This window comes from Thalassophryne amazonica, chromosome 6, assembly GCF_902500255.1.
Source record: "Thalassophryne amazonica chromosome 6, fThaAma1.1, whole genome shotgun sequence".
Lineage (NCBI taxonomy): Eukaryota > Metazoa > Chordata > Actinopteri > Batrachoidiformes > Batrachoididae > Thalassophryne > Thalassophryne amazonica.
The window spans coordinates 106,176,588-106,192,608 of NC_047108.1; the positions used below are offsets into that span (position 1 = coordinate 106,176,588).

At 43.2% G+C, this 16,021-nt stretch overlaps 1 protein-coding gene across 1 annotated transcript in view; it reads right to left on the minus strand.

Moving 5' to 3' along the window:
* plxna2 (plexin A2) overlaps positions 1-16,021 on the minus strand; it is a 694,900-nt gene that overhangs the window by 275,336 nt on the left and 403,543 nt on the right. The window contains 1 exon segment of the mRNA XM_034173103.1: positions 14,199-14,299. Coding sequence (XP_034028994.1) covers positions 14,199-14,299 — 101 coding nt within the window.

The following is a 16,021-nucleotide window of genomic DNA, read 5'->3' on the forward strand; positions in this document are numbered from 1 at the left end:
AAGAGAGAGCTGAGTAGGGGGGTAAAGCTCTCAATTTACCGATCGATCTACGTTCCGACCCTCACCTATGGTCATGAGATTTGGCTCATGACCGAAAGAATGAGATCGCGAGTACAAGCGGCCGAGATGAGTTTCCTCCGCAGGATGGCTGGGCGCTCCCTTAGAGATAGGGTGAGGAGCTCGTTCACTCGGGAGGAGCTCGGAGTCGAGCCGCTGCTCCTCCATGTCGAAAGGAGTCAGTTGAGGTGGCTCGGGCATCTTTTCCGGATGCCCCCTGGACGCCTCGCTGGAGAGGTGTTCCGGGCATGTCCCATTGGGAGGAGGCCCTGGGGAAGACCCAGGACACGCTGGAGGGACTACATCTCTCGGCTGGCTTTGGAATGCCTTGGGGTTCCCCCGGAGGACCTGGGGGAGGTGTGTGTGTGGATCGGGAGGTCTGGGCGGCTTTGCTTGAGCTGCTGCCCCCGCGACCCGACTCCGGATAAAGCGGAAGAAAATGGATGGATGAAAATTTACACTCATCAGCCCGGAGGTTGCGCATAGGACATATTTGGACGCTTGATCATGACAATGATCCAAAACACAAGGCCAAGTTGTCATTGGCTACAACAGAATAAAGTGAAGGCTCTGGAGTGGGCATCTCAGTCTCCTGGCCTCAATATCATTGAGCCACTCTAGGGAGATCTCAAATGTGCAGTTCATGCAAGAGAGCCCAGGAGTTTACCGGAACTGGAGGCTTCTTGCCAAGAAGACCGGGCAGCTTTACCATCAGCGAAAATAAAGAGCCTCGTCCGCGACTACCACAAAAGACTCCAAGCTGTCATTGATGTTAAAGGAGGTAATACACAGAATTAAGAACTGCGGTATGTACGTAAACCTTTGATCAGGGTAATTTGGGTAGTCTCTGTTGTCATGATGATTTAAAAAGAGTAAGGACAGTTGGCTGACAAAAAATGGCTGCACACAACCACTAACCATGAGTGAAAAAAGTTTCTATGTTATGACGAATGTGGGAGTGGTATCCATTAGCTTATCGGGGAAATTAGTGTAGAAAATAGTGCAGTTTATGTGGCAGGGAGAGAAATCCGTCCAGTTGAGACTGTGGCCTGTCTCCGTAGTTGTGTCCATAAAAATCATAGAGGGATATGCTTTGCAAACTTAATACCCATTACTACATTGGATGATGTTGAAATTGAGGATAGCTTGCTAGCTGTTCCAGCAATATCAAATATTTTGTCTGCTACCTACAACCCATGTGGAATGTGTCAAACCTAAACCTACTTCCAGGCATCTTATATATACTACTCTGGAACCACCCCTAAATCCAAACAGTCCAACTGTCAACCCCACTGAGGTCCTTAGTCTGGGTCTAATGAACATAAAATCACTGTCCTCAAAATAATTGCTGATTAACAATCTAATTATGGATCATCACTTAGATATGATTGGGTTATGTGAATCCTGTCTTAAATGTACAGCTGTCCTCCCCTTAAATCAGGCCTGCCCACTGGCATACACATTTAGGCAAGTCCATCGTGATGCGAAGCAAGGCGGGGGTGTTGCTCTTATTTATAAATCTAGGTTTGGTCTATTAGCTGTTGGGGGTTACAAATATAATTCATTTGAACATCTGATTATCTGTTCCGCCAACGATGCTATGTATTGCCAAGATCAGAAGAATAAAAATCAGCCATATTACTTTGTCACTGTATATAGGTTCCCTGGCCCATAATCTGAATTTTTAGATGAATTTGGTGAGTTCATCTCTAACTTGTCAACTAGTGCAGATAACATTATGATTATTGGTGACTTCAACATTCATATAAATTAGCTTTCTGATGTCCTCTGTAAGTCATTTTTGGAAATTATCGATGTATTGGGATTCCAGCAATGCATTCAGGATTCACCGCACATTAGTGGAAATACCCTGGATTTGGTTCTTGTATGTGTTATTGATGTCACAAATATTGACATCATGCCTCTTGCATTAGTGGTCTCTTATCAGGTTTATGGTTTTGCTGACATGTTTAGTGGAACAACCACCTTATTTATCATAGTGGCGATATATCAATTCCTCAACTACAACTGAACCCGAAGCTAGACTGCCTGATATCTTAGCTTCACATCTGGAAAATGCCCAATCAGGAGACAGTCTTGTGGACTATATATTATGGTGGTGAGCTTTTGCAAGCCAGTATATTGTGTTTTGTTTTGCTCATGTTGTGAAACTATGTATTCACCTTAACATTAAGTACCATGTGTTTTTAGTTTTTATTGCTACAAAACAATATAGGCAAGTATAAATGTGGGTACCACCTGAAATTGATGCACTTTTTAAGCCTGTCTCCTATTAAAAGCTGCTCTTTCCCCTGCAGCGGCAGCTGGAGGCGGTTGTGCCTGCCTGAGTATTGTGCTCTCTAAGCTCTGTCCATGGTGCTGAAGTGGCTCCTTGCAGTTCAATCATTACTCCTCTGTGGCGCGTGCAGCTGAACTGCTGAGTATCAGCGGTAAGCTGCAGCTGCATTTCATGCAGTCACATGAGGTGACTGGATAAATGCAAAACATACACCAGCAGGCTGTCACGGGCTTCAATCCAAGCTCTCAGACAGAAATTAAGCTTTGACACAGTATATGTGATCATTCAGCAACCTATATCTAAAGTATGTTGTCATTTACGTAGGCTGCAGAAGCCCATTGTGTGATGTGGGTAGTTGCGGGCAGCAGAGGTCAGACCTCGGGATCTTCTCCACGAAAAGCTGCTCTTACTTCTTTGCACAAGCTGCACAATTAGGCTGCACTTTGATAAACATACAGACGTGGTTAACATGCATTCACAAAAGTCTAATATGCATAATAAGATGCAGTCCCTGGTGCTTCATCTCTCTCTCTCTCACACACACACACACACACACACTCTTGTCTTGACAGTACAGTAGGAAAGGCAGATATGTGATCAGGTTCCTGTTCTTTTGTTCTCTTCTTCCCTTACCACATTCACATTTAAAGACTTCAGTAACAGGGTGAAGTCCTGGTGATCGTGCTTAAAAACAGGAGGATGAAACAGAGGAGTAGCCATTTTAAAAATCACCTTCGTTTGGATTGCTGGAGCCACGGCACCAAACGCGGCGCGGACTGGAAAAAGAGAAGAGAGCAGAGATGGTGGCGTGACGTGGATGGGGTGGTGGTGTGGGGTTTAAGTGTAGGGTAGGCAGAGCAGATGATTTAGATGTATACTGAGCACTTAATGGTGCTTAACAAAGCGGTACTAGTAGTAAATGATTAGCCATTATGTGGAGAGAATCACAGATGTAATTTAATTTGCTTAAAGCTACAGTGTGCAGGATGTAGGAGTATTTAGTAGCGGTAATGGAAGAAACCGTTCAAAACCATCTGATCATTGTACATAGTCTCACTGTACACATGTCAGTGCTCCTTTGTGTGATTTAGTGAAAAGGGACAAAAAGGTTTTGTGTCAAAAAGTAATGAGTTTGGAGTGAGAAAGTGTCTATTCTAGAATGAACCCTTCATATCTACACAGTAGCAGGTCCCTCCCATGGAGGCTGCCATGTTGTATCGCCATGTTAATACGGTCGTCCCTAAGGGACATACTTCCCTCTCCTTTCACATTTTGCAGTGTGACCAGAATAAAATCATGACCAGCGATGGCATAATGCAACCTGCAACCTCAACCAACAGATGGCATTTCTGCAGAAACATGTTCATGGAAACATATAAATACAGTACTGTTCAGAATAATAGTAGTGCTATGTGACTAAAAAGATTAATCCAGGTTTTGAGTACAATTCTTATTGTTAAATGGGAAACAAGGTACCAGTAGATTCAGTAGATTCTCATACACTCAACAAAAATATAAACACAACACTTTTGGTTTGGCTCCCATTTTGTATGAGATGAACTCAAAGATCTAAAACTTTTTCCACATACACAATATCACCATTTCCCTCAAATATTGTTCACAAACCAGTCTAAATCTGTGATAGTGAGCACTTCTTTGCTGAGATAATCCATCCCACCTCACAGGTGTGCCATATCAAGATGCTGATTAGACACCATGATTAGTGCACAGGTGTGCCTTAGACTGCCCACAATAAAAGGCCACTCTGAAAGGTGCAGTTTTATCACAGCACAATGCCACAGATGTCGCAAGATTTGAGGGAGCGTGCAATTGGCATGCTGACAGCAGGAATGTCAACCAGAGCTGTTGCTCGTGTATTGAATGTTCATGTCTCTACCATAAGCCATCTCCAAAGGCGTTTCAGAGAATTTGGCAGTACATCCAACCAGCCTCACAACCGCAGACCACGTGTAACCACACCAGCCCAGGACCTCCACATCCAGCATGTTCACCTCCAAGATCGTCTGAGACCAGCCACTCGGACAGCTGCTGGAACAGTCGGTTTGCATAACCAAAGAATTTCTGCACAAACTGTCAGAAACCGTCTCAGGGAAGCTCATCTGCATGCTCGTCGTCCTCATCGGGGTCTCGACCTGACTCCAGTTCGTCGTCGTAACCGACTTGAGTGGGCAAATGCTCACATTTGCTGGTGTTTGGCACGTTGGAGAGTTGTTCTCTTCACGGATGATGCGAAGGAGATGTGTTGCACTGCATGAGGCAAATGGTGGTCACACCAGATACTGACTGGTATCCCCCCCCCCAATAAAACAAAACTGCACCTTTCAGAGTGGCCTTTTATTGTGGACAGTCTAAGGCACACCTGTGCACTAATCATGGTGTCTAATCAGCATCTTGGTATGGCACACCTGTGAGGTGGGATGGATTATCTCAGCAAAGGAGAAGTGCTCACTATCACAGATTTCGACTGGTTTGTGAACAATATTTGAGGGAAATGGTGATATTGTGTATGTGGAAAAAGTTTTAGATCTTTGAGTTCATCTCATACAAAATGGGAGCAAAACCAAAAGTGTTGCGTTTATATTTTGTTGAGTATAAATCCAACAAGACCAAGCATTCATGATATGCACATTCTTAAGGCTACGAAATTGGGCTATTAGTAAAAAAAGTAGAAAAGGGGGTGTTCACAATAATAGTAGTGGCATTCGGTCAATGAGTTTGTCAATTTTGTGGAACAAACAGGTGTGAATCAGGTGTCCCCTATTTAAGGATGAAGCCAGCACCCATTGAACATGCTTTTCTCTTTGAAAATGGGACGTTCAACACATTGGTGGTGGGCCAGCAGTACCTCCTCCTCTGGCGGCCCACACAACAATAAGGGAGAAATGCATGACCCTAAATAAGGGCAATTTTATGACACTGAGCATTCAAACCACTACTACATGCTTAGGAGTTACTATTTCTTCCAACTACTTGAATAATTAATTCCCACAAGATAGGCCACAGATACTGAGACAGTAAACACCACACTGAGTAACAGACATCATCGATGTCTGTTGATGTGGATAATCGCAAACTCAGAAATACATTCACTGAGCACATAATCGATTTTTGTTTGCTCAGAGAGATACCTGCATATATGGAGACGGAGCCAGGACAACAGACCAGCGTTTCCTAGGACACAGACATAAATCTTTCTGGCTGTATGCACGGCCAAAAATATTTAATTATTTACCTTGTGCACACAAATTAATCAATCCGTGGCAACAAACTGTATATCTTGTGCATACAATAACAACATTTCATGGGCTCAGTAAAACGTGGCCTGATCACTTCATCTCCCCATTAATCAAGTAACTACTGCAGTGCAAAATGAATCATCACACACAAACAATGAAAACACGTTCACAGCCACATCTGCACATGCATCCATACATGTCACATGTAAACAGGTTTTTTTTTCTCAGTCTATGATGAATGTAACAGGTTGGGTAGTGTAAATGAGAAAGTGAGAGGAGACAAAGACGTCCAAACTTCTCAAAGTATAACTTCACTTGAATAAGAATGAAGGAAAAGCATGAAGATAAAACAGCAGAGAGAGCACTGCATGGATGGAACCATCTCAAAGAGAAAGGGAGCGCATACAAGAAAGTGACAGAGGAACATGAGCTTTAATGACCATTCACGTGAATCTATGTTAAGCTACACGCTCAACATACTGTGCATGCAGTGCCATATGTCAGCCATCATGTAGCTATGCTGTACCAGCACTACAGTACTTGGAATCTATGGAAATATTGATGGACCTGCACATCCATGATCAATATCTCATTAAGCACAATTGGGAAGATGGATGCAGCTTCCCTCTGCCTGCTAACTGTGACTGCAGCTGATGAGTCAACAATTAGACACAGCTATTTTCATTACTAGGACAATTACTGTTGCCAGTGTTAAATTAGTGGAAGTTTTATGGTTGATGTTTCACATTTGAGGTATCTCAGCCACCTTGGGTGCACAAGTCAGTGTATTTTATGTGTCGGTCCCAAGACCAGATAAATGAAGACTGTTGCCTTAGGAAATGCATTTGATGTAAATTTTGCCCAATGAAACATTCATTCACTCATTTTCTGTCATTTATCCCAGTTTGGGCCACAGTGGCAACAGACCAAACAGTTCACATTTCCCCATCCTTGGCAAAGACGTCTAGCTCTTCCTGGGTGTTCCCAAGTCATTTCCAAGCCAGCCGGGAAATATAATCCCTCCAGCATGTCCTGAGTCTTCCCCAGTGCCTCCTCCCAGTTGGACATGCGTGGAAGACCTGCTTTGGGGAACGACCAGGGAGCATCCTCACCAGATGCCCGAACCACCTCAACTGGCTTCTTTCAATGCGAAGAAGCAGCTGCTCTACTCAGAGTAGCGCCCACACAGTTAAGCTTCTCATCCTATGCAGGAGTGAAAGCCCAGACACCCAATGGAGGAATCTCATTTTCACTACTTGTATCCGTGACCTTATTCTTTCCATCATTACCCAAAGTTCATGATCATAGGTAAGAATAGGAACATAAATCATCTGGTAAATTGAGAGTCTTGCCTTCTGACTCAAATACTTCTCTGGTTTGGTACAGTGTCCCTGAATCATCAGACACCACCCTAATCCATCTATCATTCTCATACTCTAATTTACCACAACTTGTGAACAAGACACTCCTACATTTGAGAGACAATAACTCTCCCCTGACCCAGAGGGGACAATCCGCCCTTTTCCAACAGAGGACCATGGCCAAACCAAACATGCAGATCACAAATGGAGTTTCCATACCGAATGGGTGCAGACCCATGTTAAGGACATTCAGCTTGGGACTCCGACGAGGGTGGTCGCATCTCCTCCACTCTCCCTTGTCTCTGCTCTCTGCTTTAACCTTCAAGTTGCTACTTCACCAGACTGTGTATTCCTCAAATTATATTGGATTCTGGATCTATTGGACTACTATTAGATTAACCATGGAATTGATCAGCTGGTCTCTGAACGCAATTGACACCATCTTTTCTACAAGAAGGTCAGGACCGGGGGATCCTACCTGCCCAGATGGAACGTATCCTGCAGGCAATGTTCTCGACTCCTGGGGGTTGTGGCGTGTTGCTGCTTTGCGCCATTCTCTGTGGAGGACGTTGAGGATTTATTCATATTTGGTCTTATGGTAGCAGGGCTGGTACTTTCTGGCTTATGTGCTGCCCTGATCTACCGGAAAATTGGCAAGACGACAGCATCAAGAACCACAGCCCCTCGCTTGTCCGTCATGATTAACAAGTTGGGCAAGGCAATGCATTCTCAGACTGCAATGACTCTTGAACTCAGACACAAATTGGATGACATCTTGGAGCAGATGCGCGCCTTGCAGATGAAGATGAAGATTTTTGAGGCCGGGGAATATTCTTAATTCATAATTGGGATTTGATTGTTCAAGTGAAGCTGTAAAAAGTGTTTTTCACTGCTCAAACCACAACATGGCAGGCTTATCAGCCTGGAGGACAAATTGCCCTGCTGTTTTCCTCCAGAGGAATGTCTTCTGCCTTGTTCAACATTCGGCTGTTTCTTATCTCAACTCACAAAGACAAACTGTTTCACAGGACTAAAGCATGCTCCACTCCCTCTCCCCACCCCCCATCACACATCCCCCACTCCGGCTTCTGCTCACGTCATCCCTTCCCTTCTGCGGGGGCGGTAGGGTTTTAGCTGTAGCAGGTCCCCCCCCCAAGCTGACAGTGGCATGACTCAGAGTTGCTGCAAGACCTTCACCGACTTGCCTCAATTCGCATAACGGACTTCTACAAATTTAGTGCACATAAACAATGTCAAATGTGTATGTGCTGTCTTTAATTCTGATGTGTGCCGTTATTACGGTAAACAAGTAATAACTGTGGACTAATTGCTGTCTGAGGTAACTGGAGTGCAAACATAATTTCTCCACTGTGATATCAATAAAGTATATCTCAGTCCCTGATATTGTTATGCAGCAGTGTGCAAACTTTGCAACTAATCCAAGAGAATTAGCTCAAAATGGCCAAATAATGGAAAGACTGCAAGACAAGCTGAAATTTTCAGGATAGGTTAAAAAAAAAGTGTAGGATCACATACTCAAGTCATCAAAAAAATCCCTCTTGTGGGTTTTTCAAAATCCAAGATAGTGTGATTTGACAATCAATCTGACAAATATAATATGATCACTGCATTTACTGATTTATTTTTTGCTTTGTGTATTCTAACCAGTGGGTATGTCTGCTACCACTAAATTAATCTGTCTTCTTGTCATGCTTTGCTACAAGACGTGAGTAGGTAATTTCTTTTACCGTCTGCTTTCTTCTTAAGAAATGTATACTCAACAAGACAGTTCTCCTAATGTAGTGAATGTAGTGTTGGTGTTTGTTTTGTGAAGAAATAACTGTTATTTGTGTATGTTCTGTGAATTGTACAGTTGGTGCTTATGAGTTGTATAAATTGTAATACTTTGATGTAATTGTAATATTTTTATTTGAGAATGGACCCCAGGAAGAATAGTCTCTACTTTGGTAAAGACTAATGGGGATCCTTAAATAAAGAAAAAGAAATAACTGTTCATAACTGTTACATGACACATGTTGACATTTTTTGGGTTGTCTTGATTATAACAACTTGACTTTAATCAAAGTGACATGACTAGAAGTTGTCTTTGGCCTGTTTGGTCTTCAATTGTATGCCAACTTGTCAACTTGTCAGTACAAAAATCAAATGACACTTAATGACAGCAGTCAAACATTTATGACATTGACAATGTTTATGACACGTTCATGACTGTGTCATGAACACTGTCAATGTCATAGATGTTTATGACATTAACATAATGTTTATGACACGTTCATGACTGTCATGTAACAGTTATGACAGTGTCATGTTATTATTATGATGATACCTTCAAGTAAAGTGTTACCAAATAAATAAATAAATGCTGAAGATTTTCTTCTTATTATTAATTAATGAGTGTTTGTTTCACCAGCGAGTCCATGGACTCTTGAGGGTTAAAATGTTAAACAGTGGTGAGGATGATTTCAGGTTTTCAGACCAATAAATGACACAAATGACTCTCTGCAAATCAACTATTTGGACAGATCTCAGTCCTTGATGAAACAGAGTATCAGTCCGCTTTCACTCGAGTCTTCAGTTCAAGCCTCAGTTTGCTGCTGGAGGTTGGAAGATTTTCTAGTGCAGCACATCAAGCACTCAGTCACATCAGTTATTTATTTATTTATTTATTTTTAGATTTTGGAAAAAGAAAACTGTTCAGATGTGATCAGCGACTTTAGCTTGTTACTTCTTGTTGTCCGTGTGGTGTGACATCGCATTTACATCGTAGTTCAAAAACAGGCAGTGCTTCTCATTAATCCCTCAGTGCTGCGTGCTTTCAACTGATTTGGAGCAGACTGGCTCAAATGAAGGCATTGTGGTAAATGTACCGAAGTAAAACGAAGATCAGTGGCTCCAAAAATTACTCGGGTAAGAGGAGAACAATAGTTTTAAACAGCCACATTGTCTTCACCAACGCACAGAGCCCTGGACAAAAACTGGTAAGCACTAACATTGATATGTGACACTTTTTACCCTTTGACCTTTTTCAGCCCAGAAGCAATAGGCTTCTTGGGGTCACCCTACCAAACACACATACCAAGTTTGGTGACAATCAGGCAGTCAGGAAAGAAGTTACTGCACTCCCAAGATTTTTTTTTTAACAAAGTATGCTCCAGTGACCTTGACATTTGACCCCCAATGTCAACACACTTCTATGTATCAATATACATAATACACAGACCAAATCCGGAGACAATATGGGGAGTTAAAAAATATCTTAGTTCACTCACAGAATGCTGTAGTGACCTTGAACTATTGACCCCTCAGCAGCTGTCACTCAAAGTGACCACGCCTCCAGTTATGCATACCTTTGTGGCCTTAAACATCTTAAGCTAAGAACTTAGAAAAAAAATCCATAGAGAATGAAACTGTTTTTTTGTAGCAAGTTGTTTATTCCTGCTCTAAAGGTGGACATTTTAACATGGACTTCAATTGGAAATTGCTTGCTTTTGCTAGGGGAGGTGATGGTCTAGTGGTTAAGCGATGGGCTTGAGACCAGAAGATCCTCAGTTCAAATCCCAGCCTGACCGGAAAATCACTAAGGGCCCTTGGGCAAGGTCCTTAATCCTCTAGTTGCTCCTGGTGTGTAGTGGGCGCCTTGCATGGCAGCACCCTGACCCCGGGGTGAATGTGAGGCATTATTGTAAAGCGTTTTGAGTGTCTGATCCCGATGGAAAAGCGCTATATAAATGCAACGCCAAGACGCCAAGGCACCATGTTTTTGCATTATGGTCAGACTAAGTCGACTGTTCACGGGACTGAAGAGCGCTCGACGTGATGAGCTCCCTTTGAGCTGCAATCAAACACTGCTTGGTGTGGCGGGCCAATGAGTGCTCGGCCTCAAACACACTTCTTTTGCCACTTTCCTCATTCTTATTCCCTCTCTGTTACGACCCCTTCTCATTCTTCATGCTTTCACTGGATGCCGAGCAGCTGCTGGTAATTAAAGGACTTTTGAGCCTCACACAGCACTAAATCTGGGGAAGAAGAAAGCGAGGAGAAAGACAGGAAAGGTAGACATGCTGCTCCCGCCTCGCTCACGTCCACTCACTCACATCATTGCGAGCTAAGCTAATGTCCTACCATGTTCCTAATTTGCAAACGCACAAACATAAAGAAAATGGGGAGTGGGGGAGGGGCTTGGAGAGGACAGATATTGTGGATGGCAGTTTCGGGGGGTGGGGGGGGTGGTGATCAAAGCAATGAGTGTTTATGTGTGTCAAGCCAACCAGCTCGATGGGTGGAAGAGCTGATTCCAGAGCAGAGAGCGGCGGTACGGCAGACTGCACAGACGAGCGGCACAGCTTCCACACTCATGAGGGTGCGAAGGAGGAGGTACAAGCAAACACCGGAATGACGGGAAGAGCGTTTCATAAAGTCAACAAACTGGCTCGCTGGTGGGTCACAGCGAACCCAAGAAATGAAAACAAAAAGGGGGAATGGAGAGAGTGGCGGTGACTGCAGCTGTGAATGACAGAGCAGCTGGCGGGGATTCCAGTTCTGGTTGGGAGGGTTTGGGGTTTGGTGGGGGGGACTCTTCACCAGAAGGGTGCAGCTGCTTTTCTACAGCAGGATTTGAAAGATACTTCCTTTGACTCAAGATTAGCTCATACATCATCAGTGCTGTCCACCAACTCTTCATGTTCGTTAATCCCACGCCACGGCGGCCCGCTGCGTTACACTCAGCCTTCTCAGTCATTTGTGGGTAAAAGCACAGTCAGGTAGATTTCGGAGACATTTGGTTAAAAGTCAAGTAAAGCACAGCCGCAAAAGGAAAAAAAAAACTTTTGTGTAAGCCTAGAAAGATGATCTAAAGCATATCTTGATCAGCAAAACATTTGTGTTTGATTGGTCTGAATGAATTCATAATGACATCACACAGAAGTCATGTGATGGAGTTATGTCTCATCTCATCTTCAGCTGCTTATCCGGGATCGGTTTGTGGGGGCAACAGCTCCAGCCTTGGACCCCAGACTTCTCTTTCCTGGGCCATGTTTACCACCTCTGACTGGCGGATCCCAAGGCCTTCCCAGGCCAGTGTGGAGATATAATCTCTCCACCTAGTCCTGGGTCTTCTCTGGAGGAGAAGACTCTCGAGAAGACAGTGCGGGGCTCTCCTCTTGTCTTCTCCCAGCCTGGGAGAACCGTGCACATGGGCTGATTGACAGGTAACGATCCGGACTGTGCACCGGAATCATTTTTGCCACATCGGAATGTTGCCATTTTTTTTTTTTTTAAGAAGAAAACCGCGCTGTTGTCATCTTTAACATTTCAGGAGAGCAAAAGTATAATGACTTGGAAGATTAGTGAGGGTTTTTTCTGCTGTTTTTCATGTAAGAACTTGAATCTTCCAGATCTGTGTATGGGGTTTGTTTTTTAAGCCGCTGCATCACTTTAATATTGTCTAGTGTGACCTCACCTGGATCATGTTTTCTGGAATCAGGCTACAGAGAGCTGAATGATCAGGGCTCTGAAACACTTGATGCTTTAAATTCCACGTGCGATTAAATTCCCACTTATGCTGACTGATGTTAAATAAGCCTTAACTGCTGTATAATTGAACATTTTATTTCAAAATCCAGATTCTGATGAAATGGTCCAAAAATACAAAGAGAATTGAATTAACAATGATCTAAATTGGAAAAAAAAAAGCACAAAATCTTGTGTTAAAAGCTGAAACATGAAAAAAGTTTAACTTTTTTTTTCCTGAGAGGAGTTTAATTAATTAACTACAGCCTGCAGTTATTAATTACATTTTTTAAATAATGGCAGTGTATTATTTATTTTAAATGTTATATTTATTTCTTGTCATGTCCGGCACCATTGTTAATGGAAAATTATTTATTTGCAGCCATTTTCAAGACATTAATAAATTATTAAAATAATAACTCAATATTAATTTAATAATGAGTATTGAGAAGTTATTTTGGAAATAAAGAGAACTGCACTGACAAATTCTGAAATGGCTAGCACCGGCCCTGTGTTTAGTTTCTTTTCAACAATCGTGCCCCTATCCAAATACTTATGGACCTGACTGCAGGAGCCCACGAGCAGCAGTAAACTACTGTCCTGCTTCGAGTGACTTCTTTGTCTCTTTGCGGTAACTCAGCCGATGCCGACAGGGGTCCTGCCATGCTCGTTGCAGGGTCAGGACACCGAAAGGGGGATTAGGTCCAGAGACAGGTGGCACGAGGGTCCACGGCGCTGGAAGAACAGATGGCTGATCTGATCTGAAACCAGGCGCTGACCTTTTCACTTCACGGTACAGTATGGCTGCCCCCGTGCGAGCGTTTATGTGAGGCCACAAAAACCAGAGGACGTGCAGCTGTTACCTTCCTCACAGCTGCATTGGGCAGCGCACCCGCTCCCAAACTCTGCTCACTCCCTGCGGAATCCTACCTGAATCATCCAGTTATTCCCTCCTTACTCCACCTGCACATAAGCACGTGATTAACAGCTGAGCGCGGAGGCTAATGTTGTGGTAAACGATCCCTGTGTGAAGGCACGTAGACTGCAGAGAATCCAGAGCCTTTGCTGCCGCTCACTGAATTACCTCGTCGCTGGGCAATTATTTGTCCTGTCCCAGCTTTGGAGTGACAAAAATTACTTTAAGTGCACTTTTGCAGGGGCTGCCATCGAGATAATGATGATTTCACGGGCATAAATATTCAGCTTTACCTTTAAAGAGACGGGATGCATTCACGGGGAGTGCGGATAGGGAGGTTCAAAGAAAAGCTCACTCTGATGAAAGTATGCATGCACTTAAAAAAATAGAGGGAACGAGACAGAGAGAGTGAGAAAAGCAGACCTGGCAGAATGTCTGCACCATTATTTCACTTTTACAATAAATACCTCCACCTAAATATAATACAAACACCCCTTTCAAGCTTCTTTTTCCTGTCTTGCTCATTAGTTGTTACTTCTTATGCAATATCATCATGCAGCCAGCAGGTGTCACTCACACCTTCGACACTCACTGTAACCTTAAGCACTTCCTGATTTCCACAGTTAGCAGTTTGCTGCAACTCCTGGAATTGAATGTCAAATAGACATGTGATTGTTGTGATATGAAACACAGCAAAATGTGTGTCTGTGAGTTTGCGTGTGAAAGAAAATGTCAGATTACAATGTCAGCATGCTGTCAGACTGGACGATGATACTCACATGTTGTGCAGGACACACCAGCCACAGTGGGGGTCTCCGGAGCTGAGGCACTCGCCACACGTCCCGTACTGCTCACATGACTCAATGGGCACTTGAGTTACCTGAAAGCACATTAAACTTTCAGGGTCCCACCTGGTAAACATCACAACACTGGTTTCTAAGTAAGTGATGTGGGATTACATTTGAGGATGTTCATTTGCAAAAACCAAGCTTTTAGTTGAGGCCAACAAACACTTGGCTGTTGAGGTATGAGTGTTTCATTTTATTACTAGAAACTTGCACATTTTCTATTGTGTTTTCTTTTAAATTGCCATTTTAAACTGCATTTTTCTTAGCAAAGATAAAAGGCTTTGGTTGCCACCCCCCCCCCCTTTTTTTTGTTTTATAGTTAAACGTGGTTGGGCTTAAATGGTAAACATGCTCAGAGTTCCACGATTCTATGTTTGCATATGTAGGAACTCTTCTGATCTAAAAATGTTCTCCTTCTACAGCTTAATAGCTACATCTGTGACGAATCCATGTCTTTACTATTTCCTTGATTCTGTACGACACGCCCACTGAGCTAATTTGTGATCTGCATGGTACCCCAATGAAACCTGTGTGAGAGAGATGGACATATACGCTCTTTGCCAAAGGAGAAGAGAGCATGTCAAGAACAAACACTTTTTGATTCCTTGTTTTTACAAAAATAAAAAAGCTAGTTCGTTGTAAACTTGTCCGTAGGTGTGTGTGTACAGATGTGAATGTGTTTGTCTGTACATAGCCGTGTGACAGACTGGCATCCTGCCCACGGTGCACCTTGCTTCATACCCTGTGACTGCTGGGATAGGTTCCAGCCCCACATGACCCTTAATTGGAGTAAGCAGATGAATAATACAATACAATACACTTTATTGTCCCTTCTGGGAAATTTGTCTTGGACTCCAAGAGCTGCACAAATAAAACTGCCATGACAGAATTCCATAACTCATGCATATTGCACATAACTTGATACACCAATATTGCACATACCCCTTTTGCCATCTGTGCAAAACAACAATACTATGACTACACAACGCAACCAAAAGCATTTTGTATTAATTTACAGTGCATCTGGAAAGTCACTTTTTCCACATTGTGTTATGTTACAGCCTGATTCCAAAATAGAGAGAATTCATTTTTTTCCCCTCAAACTTCTACTCACAACACCCCATACTGACAACATGAAAAAAATTATTTTGAATTTTTTGCTAATTTATTAAAAATAAAAAACTAAGAAATCACGTGTACATAGGTATTCACAGCCTTTTGCTCAATACTTTGTTGATGCACCTTTGGCAGCAGTTACAGCCTCAGGTCTTCATGAATATGATCCCACAAGCTTGACGCACCTATCTTTGGGCAGTTTTTTTCCATTCCTTTGTAGCACCTATTAAGCTCCATCAGGTTGGACGGGGAGCGTCGGTGCACAGACATTTTCAGATCTCTACAGAGATCTGAAAATGCTAAGAGTCATTGTCCTGCTGAAAGATGAACCTTCACCTCGGTCTGAGGTCAAGAGCGCTCTGGAGCAGGTTTTCATCCAGGATGTCTCTGTACATTGCTGCATTCATCTTTCCCTCAATCCTGACTAGTCTCCCAGTTCCTGTCACTGAAAAACATCCCCACAATATGATGCTGAATTTTGTCGCTTGTGGTCTACGAGTCTTTCAGGTGCCTTTTGGCAAACTCCAGGTGGGCTGTCATGTGCCTTTTACTAAGAAGTGGCTTCCGTCTGCCCACTCTACCATACAGGCCTGATTGGTGGATTGCTGCAGAGATGGGTGTCCTTCTGGAAGGTTCTC